The sequence below is a fragment of the Pleurodeles waltl genome, chromosome 3_1 (genome assembly GCF_031143425.1).
Source record: "Pleurodeles waltl isolate 20211129_DDA chromosome 3_1, aPleWal1.hap1.20221129, whole genome shotgun sequence".
NCBI lineage: Eukaryota > Metazoa > Chordata > Amphibia > Caudata > Salamandridae > Pleurodeles > Pleurodeles waltl.
In genome coordinates this window covers 1,747,558,709-1,747,577,390 of record NC_090440.1, presented here as the reverse complement: position 1 = coordinate 1,747,577,390, position 18,682 = coordinate 1,747,558,709, and the positions used below count along the sequence as shown (strand labels likewise).

At 49.7% G+C, this 18,682-nt stretch overlaps 1 protein-coding gene across 1 annotated transcript in view; it reads left to right on the top strand.

Moving 5' to 3' along the window:
- UNC80 (unc-80 homolog, NALCN channel complex subunit) overlaps positions 1 to 18,682 on the top strand; it is a 2,774,722-nt gene that overhangs the window by 2,695,024 nt on the left and 61,016 nt on the right. Inside the window, exon 62 of the mRNA XM_069225668.1 lies at positions 14,762 to 14,958. Within this exon, the coding sequence (XP_069081769.1) occupies positions 14,762 to 14,958 (197 nt within the window). The remainder of the gene's footprint in view (positions 1 to 14,761; positions 14,959 to 18,682) is intronic.

Sequence of the window (18,682 nt, the reverse complement as noted above, 5' to 3'; positions counted from 1 at the left end):
TACCCATCTCCCGCGAACACTTTCAGACCACTTCCCTCTGGTGATGACACTGGGTGTTCACATTGCTGGTGGACTTAAGTGCCAGTGGCTATTCCCCTATATGGCACTACACAATGGCCTCTTCCATTCAGAGCTTTGCTCAGCAATCATTGAATACTTTGAGCTTAATAAGGATTCAGTACAATCAGAGGCCACCCCGTGGGAGTCCTTTACGGCATATATCAGAGGTGTGTGCATTTCTAAACATGCTGGCATACTGCAAGATTTACGTTGAACACTGACCTGCATCGAGTTGGAGCTCACCAAACTGGACCAGATTAATGCTCGGCAGGGCGCAGTAGCTCAATTGCCCAGACATGCCACTTTGGTCTTTGGTGGCTGAGTTTAACAAAACTGTTGAGCGTGAGGCTCACTATTTGGGGAAATATGCTAGGACCAGTTGCTAGCGGCAGGCCGAACTCCTTCACTATTACACAGATCTTTACACCACATTACTGGACAATGATGGGGCTGAACGCACAGCCTATCTGAGCGAAATTGCCTCGGTATGGCTTACCACTGTACACAAACGTTTTCTCAGTGAACCCTTTACAGCTCAGGAGCTTGTTCAGACGATCGATTCCATGGATGGTTCCAAGGCTCCTGACCTTGATGGCTTTACAGGCACCTTTTATAAGATGTACATGCATCTCTAAGGCCCACACCTCCTTGCTCTCTATTTGGAAGCCCTGAAGTGCAGTATGGGAGGAGGTGATTACACAATTCCTGAAACCAGGTAAAGATCTTCAACATTGCAACTCCTACCAGCCACTATCTTTATTAAACTTTGATAATAAAACTTGAACGAAACTTCTGTCAATCCGTCTTGCTGTCGTGATGGATCAGATCATCTCCCCTGCCCAATTGGGCTTTGTTCCACACCCCTCGATGTCTCTTAACCTTCGCACTGTTTTCACTGTCCTTATCAGAATATCCCCTATGTTGCCCACCATGATAGTCCTCCTGGATGCAGAGAAGGCCTTAGATTCCCTAGAATGGCAATTCCTGCCTACTGTACTTAATAAAATGGGCTTTCCTCATATCTTCTCATCTTTAGTAGCACTCCTGTACTCACTGCCAGCAGCTCAGACAAGAGTGAACGGGACGATCTCAGCCCCCTTCCTGATTACTCTGGGGACAAGACAGGGTTACCCAGTATTGCCCCTACTTTTCATAATAGCAATGGATCCACTAGTGCGCCACTTACTGGCTAAGCATCTCCATAGAGGTTTGCAGTTTAAACCCGTCCCACTCCTGGTCTCCCTCTACTCAGATGACATTTTACTGTTCATACACCACCCTACAGAAAATATAGTACCCCTGCTCTGGGAACTGGTCCGATATGGAGCCCTGTCTGGCCTCCATTTTAATTGGAATAAGTCGGATCTATTACCATTGACTGCTGTGACTACTCGGGTGCATTGCGACATCCCATTGACATTGTATGAGGACTCTGCTCGCTACTTAGGCATCCATATTCACTGGGATAAGGAGCAGGTTATACACCTAAACTATGGCCCAGAGATGGATGGACTGGCTTCGCTGGTGGACCTTTGGAACCACCTCCTATTATCCATGGCCGGGATGCATCACCATTATTACAATGGTAGTGCTCCTCCATCTCTTACATCTTTTTTTTCAAAACATTCCTATACCCCCACCAACTTGTTTGTTTATGTCACTACAGAATGTACTGATGGCTTGTGTGGGCAGGGAAACAGCCCCCCATTGGGTCGAATACCCTTGTGCTCTCTTACGAGCAGGGGGGGTTCAGAGTTTCTCATCTCAACTTATACTGTCTGGTTACACGGTGCCAATGTGCCAGACACTGGTACCATCCTGTTGCTCGTATACCATACTACAAACCTGAAGCTGATCTTGCAGCCCCACCCCACTGAGGGCACTGCTACTGGCAGGCATCCCATTAGATCCAGATGACATACAGGCATTGTCCACGACCTGCTGAGCCTGTAAGTTGCTGCTTTGGTTGCTGGGTGGTCAAATTCTTTACTCCTTTGCAGTCCCCTTGGCGAACAACCCAGGCCTTCCAATAACTAGAGAATGGTTGACACAGTATACATTGACAATAGATGCTTTACACACTTTTGGGGATATATTCCTGAATGAGCATGTTTTTTTCTTGCACCTCTGACTCACACTTCATTGGCGCTGCCCTTATGGACCACTTTGTGCCTTGACGACTTCAGAGTGCATATCCCAGAGGGCCCATATCCCATTTTATCCGTTGCCCCTCTGCTGCCCCTCCAAAATCACTCTATTGTCACTGGTAATCAGTTCCTCGAAGGAGACCGGCTCAATTCTCAACTGTATCACTCTTGCATGCAACGTCTATCAACATGTGACTCTAGACTTAGGCTTACATGGGAAATGGACTTGAGGCACTCTATATCGGACAAGATGTGGGCTGCTTGTTGCGCGCAGACGCGCTTCATTTCACTTAACCATCGCCACAAAGTACTACACTTTTTTTTTTTTTCACAGAGCATACACCACACCTGCAACGCTAGTCCGCATTGATCCCACTTGAACGTCAGACTGCTCAAACAGCTGTGTGGGGAGCACAGACTTTGCCCACATGGTATGGACATGTCCTAAGGTGGAAACATAGTGGAGGGAGGTATTCACTAGGCTAACACTGATGACTCAGGTTACACTTGACCCTTCCCCACTGCTCACCTTTTTGGGTTATGTCCAAGACATCCCCAAATCCATGCGCAGATACATTGCCTTGCTTTTAGTCAAACAAGGTATTGCCGTACATTAGGGAAGCAAGCACTCACCCACTGTGGACGCATGGTTACACAGCCTCATTCATTGTTACACGAATAGTGACCTGTATGCAACTTTGCAAACTCCCACCTCCCACCCAAAAGATATATGGCGGCTTCTGAGGAACTACCTACAAACTATCCACTTCTGACTCCACCCAATAAGCAAATGGGAATGTTCAGTCAGAATGTAGACTTCATGCACTTGTTTTATCATTTTATGCTGTATCGCTTGGCGACAGTTTGAAACATTTTATTTTTCTCCAACTCCTTTGCAGATATGGGTATATACTGTACTATTAGCATGGTATGCTGGGATTCAGCTCACCTTTTGTCATTGTATAAATGTGTTATTCTCCTGTTGCATTGCTGTACGTTTATGATATGTTGCAAAATTTCTAAAATAAAGTGTTAAAAAAAAGTCTATTCATCCATTGTATTCAGCAACCCTGGTCTTCAGCATTACAAGCCATGGGCAGCTGAATAACACTTTGAGCACTGGCACTTAATATTTTGCACATTAAACACTGCAAAGGAGGATGAAGAGTTGTGTCCCGATGTGCTAAGGACACATTCAGTGATTGCAGTTAGCGGTGCCCATGGGGTTCCAGCACCTGTCATTTTCTCCATTATGTCATTACGGACATACCCAAAGCTTCCAGAGAAGTCAAAATAAAAATTTGTGTAAACAGGAGCAACACTTCATTGGGCAAGACTTCTATACAATTACTGGAACTTTATAGGTATAGTACATATATGCAGGAAGCTGGCTCTGTATATACTATCTCAACGTGAGAGATAGTGTGCACAGACTCCAGGGGTTCCCCAAGAGGCTTGACAGAGGCAATAATAGATAATACTAATGCTTTGTTTGTGGCGGTGTGGTCAAGCAGTTAGGCTTATCAGAAGTTAGTGTTAAGCTTTTGTTATATACACACAGGCAATAAATGAAAACACACACTCAAGGACTTAACTCCAGGCCAATAGTTTTATATAGAAAAATATTATTTTCTTAATTTATTTTAGAACCGCAAGATTCAAATTGCAGGTAAGTACATTAAATGTCAGGTACTTTGCATATATATAGAGAGAACTTTGAATCAAAATATTAATGTACACAGTTTGGCATAAAATGACAATAAGCTATTTTAAAAGTGGACACTGCAAAATTCAACAGTTCTTGTGGGAGGTAAGTACAGGTTAGTTTTTGAGGTAAGTAAAGCACTTACAAGTTCAGTCTCCAGGGCATAGGCAGCTCACCGTTGGGGGTTCAAGTCAACCCCAAACACCCAGCACCAGCAACAAAGGGCTGGTCAGGTGCAGAGGTCAAAGAGGGGCCCAAATAACATAGGCGCCTGTGGAGACAGGGGGTGCTCCGGATTCAGTCTGCTAGCAGGTAAGTACCTGCGTCCTCGGGGAGCAGACCAGGGGGGTTTTGTAGCGCACTGGGGGGGTCCCAAGTAGGCACACAAAATACACCCTCAGCGGCACAGGGGCAGCAGGTTGCAGTGGGCAAACAAGGTGTCGAGTTTATGTTAGAAATCAATGGAGGGACCCAGGGTTCACTCAGACGTCGCAGGCAGGGCACAAGGAGGCTTCTCGGGCCAACCACTGACTGGGCAATGGTGAGGGCTGCCTGCTGGTCACTGCTGCACTGGTGGTTGGTTCTTCACGGGCCTGGGGGCTGCGGGTGCAGTGCTTCTTCGAGGTGTCAGGTCTTTTTTCACTGGGCAGTAGCAGTCAGGGGGGTCATCGGGATTCCCTCTGCAGGCATCATCGTAGGGGTGCAGAGAGGTTGGCTCAGGGTGGACACGTCATCGGAGTTTGCCCAGGGGTCCTCTCTGCGGCAGTGGTTTCTCCAGACACGGGCAAGGGGTGTCGGTTGCAGAGTGATGGGGACTCATGCTTCTGGAGTCAGGTTAGAGTCCCTTTAAAGATGGTTTCTTCTTGTTGCTTTAGACAGGGCCGCTGTCCACGGGAGTTTCTTGGTCCTTTGGAGTTGCAGGGCAGTCCTCTGAGTTGGCAGAGGTCGCTTGGCCCGCATGATGCGTCGCTGTTGCAGCTTCTTTGAATCAGGAGACAGGCCAGTAGGGCTGTGGCCAAAGCAGTTGTCTTCCTTCTTCACTGCGGGGTTTTCAGGTCAGCAGTCCTTCTTCTTGTTAGGTCATCAGGAATCCAAAATCCTGGGTTCAGGGTCGCACTAAATACCAAATTTAGGGATGTGTTAGGGTCACAGGGCAGCAGCCAATGGCTACTGTCCTTGAGGGTGGCTACACCCTCCTTGTACTCCCTCCCCTTGGGGAGGGGAGCACATCCCTACCCCTATTGGGCTAAATCCTCCAAAACCAGATGGAGGATTTTCCAAGGAGGGGGTCACTTCAGCTCAGGGGTGAACCTGGCTCAGGGGGTGACTCCTGAGACTTTGAGGTTCACTGCTAGGTGTTGCAGCTCCTGCAGGGGGGAGTTGTGAAGCACCTCCACCCACCCAGTGCAGGCTTTGTTCCTGGCCCCAGAGAGCACAAAGGCTCTCATCCCAGGGGGTCAGAAACTCATCTCTCAGTGGCAGGCTGGCACAGACCAGTCAGTCCTGCACTGAAGGATTGGGTAAAATACAGGGGTCGTCTCTAAGATGCCCTCGGTGTGCATTTTTTAATAAATCCAGCACTGGCATCAGTGTGGGTTTAATATTCTCAGAAGTTTGATACCACACTTCCCAGTGTGGAGTTCATTTTGACAAAACTCCCAGACCATATACTTAATATGGCCACACTGTACTTAAAATGTCTAAGAATTAACTTAGACAATGTAGGGGCATATTGCTCAAGCAGCTATGCCAACACCTGTGGTATAGTGCATCCTGCCTTAGTGCTTTAAGGCCTGCTAGAGGGGTGACTGACCTATGCCACAGGCAGTATTTTATGTGCATGGCACCCTGAGGGGGATGCCATGTCGACTTCGTCTTTTTCTCCCCACCACCACACACAATGTGCAATGGCAGTGTACATGTGTTAAGTGAGGGATCCCTTAGGGTGGCTCAACACATGCTGCAGCCCCTAGGGACCTTCCCTGGTCACAGGGCCCTTGATACCACTGGTACTTTTTACAAGGGACTTATCTGTGTACCAGGGGTGTGCCAATTGTGGAAACAATGGTACATTTTGAGTGAAAGAACACTGGTGATGGGGCCTGGTTAGCAGAGTCCCAGCACACACCCAGTCAAGTCAGCATCCATATCAGGCAGAAAGTTGTGGGGTAACTGCAACAAGGAGCCATTTTCCTACAATATACTTTAGCACCAATGGCTGCTTTAATGCGCTGAGTCCCACTACATAAAAGCTAACCCTTCCACAACACTGTCCTCCTTTTTGTGCTGCTGGGGAAGGGTTGAAGACCGAAAGAAAACAATGGATGGAGTACTTGAAAAAACAGGTTCACTCACTTGGTATTCCCCATTGCACTAACGTAGGGAGATGCGTTCTGATTGCAGTCCCCCAAAATTTTTTTGCCTTGTTTTTTAGATGCAACTTCTACTGACGTGCACTGGGTTCCTGCTAACCAAGTCCCCAGTGCCAGATTTTCTCCTCTAAAACAAAGACCGCCAGGGCCGGGGACCGCGGAAGCACCGCCAACAGGCTGGCGGTGCTTCCTGGGCCATTCTGACCGCGGCGGTAAAGCCGCGGTCAGAAAAGGGCAACCGGCGGTTTCCCGCCAGTTTACCCCTGGCCCAGGGAATCCTCCATGGCGGCGCTGCTTGCAGCACCACCATGGGGATTCCGACCCCCTTCCCGCCATTCTGTTCCTGGTGGTTTTTACCGCCAGGAACAGGATGGCGGGAACGGGTGTCGTGGGGCCCCTGGGGGCCCCTGCACTGCCCATGCCACTGGCATGGGCAGTGCAGGGGCCCCCTAACAGGGCCCCATAAAGATTTTCAGTGTCTGCTTTGCAGACACTGAAAATCGCGACGGGTGCCACTGCACCCGTCGCACCCCTTCAACTCCGCCGGCTCCATTCGGAGCCGGCTTCATTGTTGAAGGGGCTTTCCCGCTGGGCCGGCGGGCGGCCTTCTGGCGGTCGCCCGCCGGCCCAGCGGGAAAGTTGGAATGGCCGGTGCGGTCATTCGGCGGTGACCGCATGGCGGGCAGCGACCACCGCCCGCCGCGGTCAGAATGACCGCCCTTGTCTCTTGATGCCCAAGTGGCCAGGCCTTTCACCCCCTATAAGCCCCTAGTAAATGGTACACCTAGTACCTAGGGCATGGGTACTGAAGATGGCCCCTCGGAGCTGCAGCACAACTTGTGCCACTCTGAGGGACCCAACACCAACCTTATGCAGACTGCCGTTGCAGGCTGTGTGACAAGGTATTCACAAAATTTAATACACGACATGGCACTCAGCCTGTGGGCCATGTCCCCTAACACTTCGTGCAAAATATGTAAGTCACCCCTCTAGCAGGCCTTACAGCCCCAAGGCAGGGTGCGTTATATTATGTGTGAGGGCATATCTGCATAAGCAGATATGCCCCTGCTATGCCTCTGTCGATTCTGAGACATAGTAAGTGCACTGGGAAGCCATTTTAAATGCATGTGCTGGGCTCTAGTCACTATGAGTTTCCCAAGCTACATGATGGCTTCTCTGAAACCTGGGATGTTTGGTATCAAACATCTCAGAATAATAAACCCTCACTGATTCCAGTGATGGATTATTGAGAAATGCGCACAGAGGGCACCTTAGAGGTGCCCCCTGAAAACCTACTAGCTACTATTGTGTTTACTGACTGGTCCTGACCAGCTCAGCCATGACAGACACATTTCTGTACCCCCATGGTGAGAGCCAGTGCTCTTGAGGCCCAGAGACAAAAGCCTGCACTGGGCTGAGGTGTTACCTCCTCTCCCAGGCAGGATGGACATTCCAGCGCGGGGAGCTTCATAGGCTTTGCCGCCTTTGTAATGCGACCCTGGTCTTTCCAGATGGTGGAGATGACCAACCCCCCTGTCCTGACCCCACTTCTGGCGGCAGCACCGGTGGGAAAATTAGTTACATTAGGAGCAGTGCCTACTTCATGCCAGTCCCACACCTAAGGTGGACGAGTTAAAGTGGGCACTACTTTCTAAATTCCTCCAGCTTGTTTGGAAGGAAGTAGGCCACCAGGATTAGGTTTATGGCCACTTCCCAGCAGAAGCATTCATAAGAAGGGTGTAGTCACCCTGAAGGTGGTGAGCCCATTGGCTTGCTCCTGGCACTCCCTGTAACATCCGTAAATTGAGTATATTTTGTTGCAACCTTGAAACCTTGTAGGAAGGTAACCTCTTTCTAGCCTTGTTACCCCCTCTTTTGGCCTTTTTGTGAGTATATGTCACTTTCTTAGTATATGGTTTGTGTTGCCCATAGGCCTATTGCATCCTATTGTATTCTACAGTGTTGCACTACTTTTCTAACTGTTTACTTACCTGATTTTGGTTTGTGTGTATATTTTGTGTATTTTATTTACCTCCTAAGGGAGTATATCCTCTGAGATATTTTTGGCACATTGTCACTAAAATAAAGTACCTTTATTTTTGGTAACTCTGAGTATTGTGATTCTTATGATATAGTGCTATATGATATAAGTGGTATAGTAGGAGCTTTGCATGTCTCCTAGTTCAGCCTAAGCTGCTCTGCTATATCTACCTCTATCAGCCTAAGCTGCTAGAACACTACTAATCTACTAATAATGGATAACTGGACCTGGCACAAGGTGTAAGTACCCTCAGGTACCCACTACAAGCCAGGCCAGCCTCTTACAACCCTATAACTCAGATTCCTGGCGACCTAAGGAGAGCTAGACACTACAGAGTCACACCAGCAGAGAAGACTACACACACTAACTGACTTGACCCCAGCCCTACCAGCCTGTCTGCAGCCAGCGACATTCCTGCATCAAAAGATGACCGCTCTGCAGCCCAGCAATCTCCAAAGCTTTAGGAGGACTGCCTGTCTTTGACAAAGATCAAGATATCCTGAGAACTGCAGACCTGTTCAAGAAGAAACCAACTTTAAAAGAAAAAGAACTCTGCCCTGAGGAAATGCCAAACGGCCTCCGTTCCCACCTCTGCACCTGACACTCATGACCCGAGTCCAAGTGGCCCACCAGACCTGTGAAGGTTCCCCAGCGATCCTGAGCCCGAGTCCATCATGGGCTGACCCATGCCAGATTCTGCCTCAAAGCCTGCAGCCTCAAACCAAAGACTCCCCCTGACCGCAACCTGTCCGGTAAGGTGTTCCTGACATCAAAGGACACCCCTGCACCAGGATCCCATAGGCCTTGGGGAGCAGGACCGTCGGTGCCCATATGTCCAACAGCATCAGAACTTACCAGGGCACCTGTGGGTTTTCTTCATTCAGCCTCCTGGCCTGAACCTGCAGCATTTTCCCAAAACCAATCTCCCCCATTCATTTGCATTGGGCACCTGACGCTGCGTTGGCACTCAGCACCGGGCTGCCCCAGTGCCGCTGAGGGTGTAAGTTTGGTGCTGCCTTGTGGCACTCCGTGCTTACCTCAACCCCAGGAGATCAACTCCTGAAACCGTTTTACTCACCTGTGAGCAGCTTATCTTCAGTTACCCCCAGTCTCCTTTAGTTTACATTTGTAGCCAAACGCTATGTTGGCACTCTGAGCTTGGCCGCCCCTGTGCTGCTGAGGGTGTAAGTTTGGTGCTGCCTTGTGGCCCCCCTTGTGCTTACCTCATCCCTAGGAGATCAACCCCTGATACCGCTTTACTCACCCGTGGGCAGCGCATCTTCGTTCACCCCCTAGTCTCCATTTGGTTAACATTGGTCACCCAACTCCAAATTTGACCTCAGCATCCGGCCGCCCCTGTGCTGCTGAGGGTGCACTCTTGGTACTGATCCTTGTCTAGTCTTGACGTAAAACCCCGAAGACTGGATTTGTAAGTCGTATACTTACCTGCAGACCTACATTCTTGTTTTCCTCCCATAGGTTAACATTGCTGAACTGAAAACTTGTACTGTGTTGATTTTTTAAACTGACAAGTTTTTATGCTTGTAAATCTACTTACCTGATTATGAAGTTCTTGGGTTTGAAACATATATAAAAAGAAATGTTATATTTCTAAATTGGTCTCAGATTTGATCTCTGAGTGTGTGTCTCATTTCCTCTGTGAGTACAACAAATTCTTAGCACTACCCTCTGATAAGCCTAATCAAACAATCAATCGATCAAACCATTTGTAAAGCGCACTACTCACCCGTGAGGGTCTCAAGGCGCTGGGAGGGAGGAGCGGGGGGTTGCTGCTGCTGCTCGAACAGCCATGTCTGGAGGTGTCTCCTGAAGGTTAGTAGGTCCAGTGTCTGTTGCAGGCGGATAGGAAGAGTGTTCAATGTCTTGACGACGAGGTGGGAGAACGATCTGCCACCGGTGGTTGTTCTGTGGATACATGGGATGGTGGCGAGGACAAGGTCAGCGGAGCCAAGCTGTCGGGTTGGGGTGTAGACAGAGAGCCGTCTTTTGAGGTATTCTGGTCCAGTGTTGTGCAGTGCTTTGTGAGCGTGTGAGGGGTTTGAACGTGATTCTCTTGTTGACGGGGAACCAGTGCAGGTCTCTCAGGTGGGCAGTGATGTGGCTGTGGCATGTCCAGGATGAGGCGTGCGGAGGAGTTCTGTATGCATTGCAGTCTTTTCTGGAGCTTGGCCGTGGTTCCTGCGTAGAGGGCGTTGCCGTAGTCCAGTATACTGCTTACGAGGGCTTTGGTGACCGTCCTTCTGGTTCCGGTGGGGATCCATTTGTAGATCTTTTAAAGCATGTGGAGGGTGTTGAAGCAGGAGGAAGAGACGGCGTTGACTTGCTGGGTCATTGATAGCGATGAGTCCAGGATGAACCCCAGGTTACGTGCATGGTCGGTGGGTGTTGGTGCGGTTCCCAGTGTGGCAGGCCACCAGGAGTCGTCCTATGTGGAAAGGGTGGAGCCGATGATGAGGACCTCTGTTTTGTCAGAATTCCGTTTCAGGCAGCTGTTCTTCATCCATTCGGCGATGGCCTTCATTCCTTCGTGGAAGTTGGTTTTGGCAGTGGCGGAGTCCTTGGTAAGGGAGAGGATCAGCTGTGTGTCATTGGTGCATGAGACGATGTTGAGGTTGTGTGATCGGATGATGTTTGCGAGTAGAGCCATGTAAAGAGGACGACCCTTGTGGTATGCTGCAAAAGATCTTGGTGGCGTCAGAGCAGAATGGAGGGATGCTGACTCTCTGGGTTCTGCCGGTGAGGAAGGAGGTGATCCAGTCCATGGCTCTGTTGCGGATCCCTGCGTCATTGAGGCGTGTGCGTAGGGTGTGGTGGCAGAACAGTGTCGAAGGCGGCCGAGAGGTCCAGGAGGATGAGGGCAGCGGTTTCGCCGTTGCCAAGTATGGTCCTGATGTTGTCGGTGGGGGTGATGAGGGCGGTTTCAGTGCTGTGGTTGCTGCGGAATCCGGATTGGTACGGGTCAAGAGTATTGTTCTCCTCTAGGAAGCGGGTCAGTTGGTTGTTGACAAATTTTCTCTGTGACTTTTGCTGGGAAGGGGAGCAGGGAGATGGGCCGGAAGTTCTTGAGGTCCTTTGGGTCCACCTTGGGTTTCCTTGAGGAGGGTGTTGGTCTCAGCGTGTTTCCAGCTCTCCGGGAAGGTGGCGGTCTCAAAGGAACTGTTGATGATCTTCGGGAGTTGGGGTGCGATGATGGAGCTCGCTTTGTTGAAGATGTGGTGAGGGCAGGGGCTGGATGGTGAGCTGGAGTGGATGGTGTTCATGATTTTGATGGTGTCGTCGCCGTTGACGTGGGTACAGGACAGCAGGAGGCTGGTGTGACTGGGGGGCGGTGAGTCTGTGGTGTCGGTGGTTGACGGGGGTCTGGGTATTGAAGCTGTCATGGATGTCTGCGATCTTGCGCTAGAAGAAAGTGATTAGGGAGTCGCAGAGGTCATGCGATGGCAGGATGTTGTTGACGTTGAAGCCGGGGTTGGAGAGTTCCTTCACGATATTGAAGAGCTCCTTATAGCTGTGTGCGTTGTCGATGCGTTCTCTGAAGGTGGTTCTTTTAGCGGTTCGTATGAGTTGGTGGTGTCTGCGGATGGCATTCCTAAAGGCTTTGTGGTTGTCTGGTGTCTGTTCTTGGTGCCACTTTTTCTTGAGTCTTCGGCATGTTTGCTTATATTCTTGGAGGTCGGCGGTGAACCAGAAGGCCTTTCTGTCGGTGCATCTGTTTGAAGATTTCTTGATCGGGGTGCAAGTGTTGGCACAGTCGTCAATCCATTGCCTGAGGTTGCGGGCTGCTGTGTCGGTGGTGTCGATTAGTGGGTTCCGGGAAAGGGTGGTGATCAGCTGGTCTTCGGTGACCTTGTTCCATCTGCAGTGGGAAATCTGCTGCGGGTGATGGTGTGTTGTGGGTTTCTCGAAGGAGAAGGGGATACAGCGGTGGTTGGTCCAGTAGAGTTCGTTGGTGTGGCTGAAGGAGACGTGTTTGCTGGGTCGAGCATGTGTCCTGCGGAGTGGGTGGGTGTTGTGACGAGCTGCTTGAGGCCAAGGTTGTTGAGCAGGGTGGTGGAGTTGTTGTCGTTGTTGTTCTCGAGGTGGAAGTTCAGGTCCCTGAGGAGTATGTAGTCTGTGGATGTGAGGGCATGCGTGTTGATAACGTCGGAGTTGGAGTCGCTGAACTGCAGTCAGGGTCCGGGGGGGGTCTGTAAACGAGGGTCCCTCTGAGGGTGGTGTTTGGATCAGTGTGAATCTGGAAGTGCAGGTGTTCGGTGGCGCTGAAGGTATCTTTGGTGCTGGTCGAGATTCTGAGGGTATTCCTGTGGACGATGGCGATGCCTCCTCCTGGTCTGTTGGTGTGGTCTCTACAGGTGATCTTGTAGCCGTCCGGGATGGCTATGGCGATGTCGGGCACTGTGGAGGGGTTCATCCAGGTCTTGGCCAGGAAGGCGACATCTGGGGAGGCTGAGTCGACTAGGTTCCAGAGTTTGATGGCATGTTTGTGGATGGAGCGGGTGTTGAGTAGGATGCATGAGTTGGTTGCGTCCTGCCTTGGCAGGGGGGTTGTTGCCGTGGAGGCTGGTGAAGGTGCAGTTCCGGCAGGAGAAGGGTCCACCGGTGAGCTGAGGGGTGGCCTAATGGCTGGTGGATGTGCGGCTGGCGTGGAGCGCGTGGAGTGATGGCGTCATAGCGGAGTCATGTGTTGTGGCGGTGGGAGGGCACGAACCAGGGGTTCCGGTGCTGGGCGCGGTCCAGGCATGGATGGGCGCAGACGGGCTTGCCTTAGGCACGTCTTCAGCGCGCCAGCGGCATGCCCGCTGAGCACGGCTGCTATTAAGTATGGAGGGGGGGGAGAGGATAGCTAGGAGGCAGGATCGGGGATGGAAAACTGCGTGAAAAAAGGGGCGGGACCACAGGGGCAGGCAGCAGCAGGAATGCAGCACGAGAGAGAGGAAGGGGTGGCGCCTCAAGGGCGGCAGGGGAGAGAGAGAGGGGAAGAGTGAGAGAGAGAGAGTGGAGTGAGAGGAGAGAGAAACGAGGAAAGAGTGAAAGAGTGAAACGCAGAAGCGAAAGTCAAAAGTAGCACAAAAGGGACAGACACAGAAGAAAAAGCACACAAAGAGCAAAGCAGGAAAAAGGAGAAGAGAGGCAGAGTGCAGCCTAGTAGACGAGCAGAGTTCTCCCCCTAGACACCAAGCATGAGGCGCAGGCAGAAGCATGCGGGTGGAGGAGGGCCTCGAACTCCTGACAAAGGTCAGGAGTTCAGAGGAACAAGGGCTCTACTTGCCGGTGGGGCTTAAGGAGGCAGAGTAGTTCACTGACCAGGTCAGTGGTATTGCTCGTCCTACCGTGCAGCGGGCGCCATTAAGCGGGGGGGAGGAGAGGACAGATGGGAGGCGGGGCGGAAAACGGCACGAAATAAGGGGGCGGGCCACCGTGGCAGGAATGCAGCGTGAGAGGGAGGAGGGTGGCAGGGCCGCAGTGGCAGCAGCGGCGGGGGAGAGATAGATAGGGAGGAGAGCGAGAGTGAGAGAGAGAGAGAGCGGTGTAAGAGGAGAGAGAAACAAGAAAAGAGTGAAACGCAGAAGCAAAAGGCAAAAGGAGCACAAAAGGGACAGACACAGATGAAAAAGCACACAAAGGGCAAAGCAGGAAAAAGGAGAAGAGAGGCAGAGGACAGCCTAGTAGAAGAGCAGAGCTCTCCCACTAGACCCCAGGGATGAGGCGCAGGCAGAAGCCTGCGGGTGGAGGAGGGCCTCGAACTCCTGACAGAGGTCAGGAGCTCAAAGGAACGAGGGCTCTAGTTGCTGGTGGAGCTAAGGGAGGCAGAGCAATTCATTGACCAGGTCAGTGGTATCGCTCCAACTAACTGCTAACTGCTCGCCCACAGTGACCAGGTCAGTGGTATTGCTCCAACTACCTGCTAACTGCTCGCCCACAGTACCACAAATAGAGCATTAGTCCTATCTACTTTTGCCTCTGCAATACCAACTGGGTATCCACTGGACTCTGCACAGTGTACTTAATTTTAGTGCACTATTTAGAGAGCATCTTCCTACAACTAACAAGTCTTTGCTGCACCACAGTGGCAACATGCTTTTCTAAAACCCCCTCAATGCAGTGAGTGTTGTGGTTCTCCTGCTTGCCCTGAGATGGCACAAACTCCTAAAAAGAATTGGGGCTTCTGTTGCTGTGGTTTATTCACTTGTACTACAGTTTTCTTTTCATTTCATAAAACTGTTGTACCATTTCAACTGAAAACATTTTTATAATGAATTTAAAAAGCCTTTAACTTTTCATTGATGATGCAGTGCCCTTTCGCTTTACAAAAATGAAGCAACATGTCACTGCACCATTTGAAAAGTAGGCACCTGCAAAAATATGAGCACTTTGTTCTATGAAATAATTATCTTCATATCTCTTTGTCCCGCAGTAGACCAGAAAAGATCTGTGACCTTCACTGAAACGCATCCCGAGCCCTCAACCTCTGCTGATCCAGGGCCTTCTTCATCACTAGCAGCTAATAGTCCAGGCAGCCGAGGACCTAAAGCAGAATGTGTGGCAAGTCCTGCCCTAACTTCATCACCTCCTATTGCTGGACCAGGTCTCTATAGCCACCCTGCCTGCCAGGTAACACGACATACAGGTTAGAGAACAGTGTTACAGAATTTCTCACGAAGAGTTTCTCAAACAATTTGGAACTGGTGAAGTATATGTTGTTGATGCAAATAATTATATTTTGTTTATTGCAGATAAACAGCACAATTTGTGTATTTCTATGAACTAAGAGGCATATTTAGTAACATTTCAGCAACACAGGCAGCAGGCAAAGTTTCTGAACTGTATTGCATGAAATGGAGAGAGCAGAAATGTGTTATACTTACTTAGATATGGCGCACTTCTACTCCCTCCTTGCGAAGACGCACTTAAGGTTGCCTAGCGCTAAAGCAGGGTCCCTTGCAACTTGCGGCAAGGATGCTTGCATTACAAGAAAGATTGTTTTTGTGCAGGAAGGGCTACCTTCTTGCACAAAAACTATCCTTAAAGACATTTTCCTTTTTCTGTGTGAAGCGCTATGCACACAAAAAAAAGAAACAAGAAGAAGAAATTTATACTTGTTATGCCTGGGTCGTGAGAGGTGCAACTTTTTGGAGCAACCCCAGGTTTACTGACCGTAGTAAATCTAGGATTGCATTAAAATCCATGGGATGCCCAAGCTCCACCAATGGAACGCCTCACTTATACCTTGCTTTACTTTCTATTGACTAAAAAATGAAAAAATGCAAAGTGGCTGTGTGCGGCTTAGTCAGTCCGAGATAAGGACTTCTGTTGCCTTGCAATGACTTGCATCCCACAAGGACAACATAAGTCCTAAGTAAATCTCGGCCTTAATTTCGGACCGCTACAAGGACCCTCAGAGGCCGCCATTGGCCAGATTTACCAATTTACATTCTTAGATTATTCACCATTGTTAAGGAGATATCTTACGGGAACGTTTTGTAAAAAAAAAAAAATTATTTACCTCCATTATTCTTACAATACAGAGACAAAATATAAAAAATGGCTCCAGAATTTCCATTTCTGATAGAAACTTAACTGCAGAATCGTCACCGGATGTGACATCAGGGCCTTTATAAGACCACAAACTCCACATGCCCCTACATAAGTTCCTTTCTTTCGGCACCTTCCAACACAGGTGTGGAGATAGCAGTGCTATCTTTTTGACAGAATTTTCATTCAGGGATATTCTTTTTTCTAAACTAAAAATTCTCTCAAAGTGTGTAGATATGGGCCCTAGAATAACAGATTTCAAACTGCGTTATGACTTTCACCAGCAGATGTCAGTGATTGACCCCCATAAGATCTGTTTATGGTGTTTAGGCCCGATCACAACTCAAAGCCATGTTTGTGTTGTTCGAAGATGAACTCGAAAGCAATCCGAGACTGTAAGGCCACATTTGTCATCGTCGAGCTCAAAAAGAAGTCAAGGAAACTGCCCTGGTCCCGGTCAAGGTTGGAAACGCTGTTGCGCACTTGCTCTCTAGACTGATATCAAGGGTGCTTCACCTGAAGGGTCGGGAGTTCAGGTACGTCAAAACTTTTCCACAAAAACCACAAGACATCCAGGCATGGTTAACCAAAGTCCCGCCACTCTAGAGTCAAGTGACAGCCTGGGTACCTCTAGGCTTTGGAGCCGCTCCGCAGTGAAAGTGCTCCTGGACGCAGATGCTCGATCTCCTGCCTTCTCAGTGAAAAGCCACGGCAGATGAAATACGATACCTGAAAGAGTCTGCAGTCTCCATTTTTTTGCACTCCACGGAATCCCACTGGGGCTCTTTCGGGACCCACATATTCGAGGTGGCACCCTGTCAGAAGCCCGCCAACATATCCATCCCCAATGTCGACTGAACCAGTTGACCTCCATCAGGGGTCGACCCCTGTTCCCAGCAGGGCACTGCTGGTTCCTGTCTTGGTTCAACGTCCAACGTGTCTTCAGTGTCGAGACTGACGTCATAGGTGCGAGACTCAATGCTGGTTCTGATGTCACTGACACCAGATTAACATCCAATAGCCCTATCAGATTATAAAGATCAACTTCTACATGATCCCACCTCAGAATTCCACAACTATGATCCAGATAAAGATGTTGACGGCAGTGTTTTTTATGAAGAGGTGGACATTTTTGATACTCTTCTGGATGCCACTGGTCTTGAAACCACTCCTGACACTGGCCTCACATCTCCTACCCATTTTGCACAAGAAGAATTTGCCTCCTCCAAAGCTGTTATCAGGAGGGTAGCAGAAGTGCTTGATTCATCATTCCCAATAAAGGAGGTCACGGCCAACATTTTGGCAGAGGTTTTTAATCCTGCAGCAACCATCCAGGAACCTGTCTTACCTTTTAACAAGGCTCTAATAGACATACGAGTGGGCACCTGGGCTAAATCAGGATCTTGCCCACCAGTCAACAGACAAGTAGTAACTTGGCACAGGACAGCTTCTATGTTTTCTGACTTCTTACTCCAGTGTCCTAACCCAGAGAGCTTGGGGTACAGACATCATCCAGCTGCCTCAACCCCAATTGTTTTCCCACTACCCCAACCAACAGGTAATCCAAGCAGACAGAAAAGTTTGCAAAATGTATGTTTAACAGTGCCAGTCTTGCCCTGCGATCTGTCAATACCTCATGTCTCCTACAACATTTTTCAGACACCTTATGGGACAGAGGGGTGAATCTGTTGCCAGCTGTCCCTGAGGATGTCAGACATACCCTAAAGGTCTCATCCTTGTCAGCCAAGATGCTGCGAAATATGCAATCCCTTCTGGCCTCAACACAACTGACTGCATGGGTATGGCAATCTGCACCAATGTGGTGTGTAGGTGCCATGCCTGGACCCGCTCCAATTGGCTTCTCTTCAGGTGCCTAGCAGTCCTTCATAGACATTTGGTTTGATGGCTCAAAACCTTCGGGCCTAAGGATGACTCTGCACTCTAGAAAGTTAAGGAAAGCAAAGCCACCACTCACTCTCTGGGACTAGCTCAACCAGGTTGGCAGTTCCCCCAGCAACAAACATCCCTTTCAAGGCTTTGGCAGGGGATATCTTCAGAGGCAACACCAATATGGGTCTCAACAGCAACAGACCTCTCAGCCCTTTCAGGGTCAAGGCCAGGGGTGCTGTCCAATACCTTTCAGGCCCACAGGGGAAGCTGTTCTACCCAGACCACAACCACTTTCCCCGCCGCCGCCACTGCAAAACCACTTTAATTTGTCCTTGGCAGCAGATGATTGCCCAGGTAGGAAGTCAAATCACCTTTCACCTCCCTGCATGGCTGAGCATCATGTGTGCTCCAGAGCGTAGAGCATGGCTACTCCCTACCTTTTCTATCGTATCCCCCAGACATGTCACCTACACCACAAACGCTTCTAGATTGCCACTTGTCCATACTGCGTAGAAAAGTTCAAGATCTCTCGGCCAAGGGAGCATTAGAGATGTTGTTGGCTCCATATCCTGACTGGGTATTATTCCCATCTGCTAGAGACTTCTAGCCGCAGATTCCTTGCCTCTGAATTTTCCCCAATTGTCAGACTGGATCTGGAAATATTTCGTGAGCAGTACCCCTGCATGCTTTGTAGGTGGTGCAGATCAGCTTTGTGTGGTGTAATTTGCATTGTCTGCACCAGAAGTGATGTGCAAAGTGCCTGTATAGGCACCACCCTAGCGCACTGATATCAGTTCTTTTTTTTCCGCTCCAGTCAGCGCAGATCCAGAGGGAGCTACGTGTGCAGTTCCTTTACAGGCGCCACTACAGCGCACTGATATCAGTTCTTTTTTTTCCAACTTCAGCCAGCTCA